This window comes from Ictalurus furcatus, chromosome 11 (assembly GCF_023375685.1).
Source record: "Ictalurus furcatus strain D&B chromosome 11, Billie_1.0, whole genome shotgun sequence".
In the NCBI taxonomy this organism is placed as follows: Eukaryota; Metazoa; Chordata; class Actinopteri; order Siluriformes; family Ictaluridae; genus Ictalurus; species Ictalurus furcatus.
This window is the reverse complement of record NC_071265.1, coordinates 1285001-1287500: the sequence shown is the minus strand read 5'-3', so window position 1 is coordinate 1287500 and position 2500 is coordinate 1285001. Positions and strand designations below refer to the sequence as shown.

The 2500-nt window shown below is 48.3% G+C and overlaps 1 protein-coding gene across 1 annotated transcript in view; it reads left to right on the top strand.

Annotated features, from left to right (window-relative positions):
• stk35l (serine/threonine kinase 35, like) overlaps positions 1-2500 on the top strand; it is an 8052-nt gene that overhangs the window by 1717 nt on the left and 3835 nt on the right. The window contains exon 2 of the mRNA XM_053636694.1: positions 199-982. Within this exon, the coding sequence (XP_053492669.1) occupies positions 199-923 (725 nt within the window). The 3' untranslated portion in view covers positions 924-982. The remainder of the gene's footprint in view (positions 1-198; positions 983-2500) is intronic.

Here is a 2500-nt window from a genome sequence, read left to right as displayed (position 1 = left end):
TAAATACTAATGCTAAAACTTTCTTATTCTTAAAGTGTATTAGTAATTAAAACGATGCCAAGTTGAGTTAAATGATGTTAAACGAACGTCGTGTAAACCTTCTGCTCTTTCGTGACACGTTAATCATCCAGTATGCGGTGGGGTTAGTCATCATGTCCGTGCGCTCCTGATTAACGTTGCTGTGATGGTCGTTCGCAGGTGAGCGTGTGCTGTCGAGTCCGGAGGAGCCGTGCTACCTGTGGTTCGTGATGGAATTCTGCGAAGGAGGCGATCTGAACCGCTTCGTCCTGTCCCGGCAGCCCGACCCGCACACCAACGCCAGCTTCATGCAGCAGCTGAGCAGCGCCGTAGCGTTCCTGCACCAGAATAACATCGTGCACCGAGACCTGAAGCCAGACAACATCCTGATCTCGGAGCGTTCCGGAGCGCCGGTGCTCAAGGTGGCCGACTTCGGGCTGAGTAAAGTGTGCGCAGGACTCGCGTCCGGACCCGGACGCTGCGCCGACGCCGAGAACAAAAACAAACCCGGAGTCAACGTGAACAAGTTCTGGCTGTCGTCGGCGTGCGGGTCGGACTTCTACATGGCGCCCGAGGTGTGGGAAGGGCACTACACGGCCAAGGCAGACATCTTCGCCCTCGGCATCATCATCTGGGCCATGATCGAGCGGATCACCTTCATCGACGGCGAGTCGAAGCGCGAGCAGCTCGGGACGTATGTACGCCAGGGCACAGACATTGTACCTGTAGGCGAGGCGCTGCTCGAGAACCCGAAGATGGTTCTGAGCATCCCGCAGCGGCGGCGCTCGCACATGTCCTCCGGCCTCCGCAGACTCCTGCAGGACATGCTCGCCGTCAACCCGCAGGACCGACCCGATGCTCAGGAGCTCCACGGCAGGATCAATCGCGTCATCTGTGCTGGATGATCTCTCACATCTCTCTCTCTCTCACACACACTCTCTCACACACACACACACACACAAAGGTATGTCTTAAAAATGAATTGAAAGTTTGTTTCTCTTGAATGCTCGTTGATTTGTTTGTTTGTTTGGGTACAGTTTGTTTACAGACAACGTTAAAAACTTCCTCTATACGTTTAGTATGAACCGGGTTAGGGGGCGGAGCTACATATACCCTCAGTTTGTGACCTCACAATTCTGTTTAATCCAGTCATATCCAAATGATATGCAAATTACGGCGAATGAATGATCGTGTTCTCAACATGCAGAATCTGCATGCTAAGCGAGCGAGCTAGCTATTTAACGTGGCTAACGTTAGCGGTGAGTAGATGGCGGTTGCCATGGTAACGTCAAAATAGATCCCTGATTGCTCGGCCAAAATCAAATCAGCGAGTGATGTGAGCTAGTTAGCCAAACAAACAGAGTTCATTATTTTGTGATGAGAGGAGGGATTCGAGACCGTTTCCTATTTGCATATTCATAGATTGTGGTTTTTTTTTTTTTTTTTAATTTATAAAATCTAGATGTTTTCTGGAAGGGGGTAAAGTTATCTAACATCAACTCTGGGTGTTTGTACTTGTACACCCAGACGTGTGTGTGTGTGTGTGTGTGTGTGTTGTCTTTTGTCTTTATCTAATCGAGCCGAGACGTTACACAACTGAACCCGTTCACCCCCGGTTCTCTGCACTCATCTGTCTCTCGGTGCTAATGAGAGAGTTCCAGCTGTCCGCCGCACTCCTCCACCCCACACACACACACACACACTCACTCTCTCTCTCTCTCTCTCTCTCTCTCTCTCTCTCTCACTGAACAAGACGGAGAACACAAACGCTCCCAGTCCGGATCATTCACCCCGATTGAAAGAATCATTATTCTTTTACCTGTGCTCTCACGCTCTGGACATAATCAGAGAGTACACCGTGGTAGCTAACGAAGCGTGACGTTAATTACTGTAGATAAAAGTCTACACACCCCTGTTAAAATGGCAGGTTTTTGTAAAAGAATGATACTAAAATCAGTCAATCATGTCCGTCACCTTCAATCAATCACCTTCAGTGTGAAATGATTTATTATAAATTGTTAGTATACTCAAACTGCTTTTATTGGGGCGGGGGGGGGGTACAGTAACCTAGTTGCGTAAGTGTTCACCCCCCTAAACTAACACTTTGTTGAAGCACCTTTTGATGTTATTACAGCACTCAGTATTTTGGGGGTAAGGGTCCATCGGCGTGGCGTATCTTATCTTGACTTAGCGATATTTTCTCAAAAACGTTGTAGATCCATCAGATTGTTGGCGTATCTCCTGTGCACAGCCCGCTTCAGGTCACGCCACAGATTTATAGTTGGATTTAGATCTGGACTCCAGAAACGTCGATCGTCGTGTGGCGAAGCCGTTCTTTGTTGCTTTGGGTGTGTGCTTTAGGTCATTGTCAAGGAAGGGGGAAACTCCTTTTCATCTTCAGCTCACTAGCAGACGCCTGAAGGTTTTGGATTAAAATCAGATGGTATTTGTAGCTATACGTGATTTTACCTCCACTTGATAA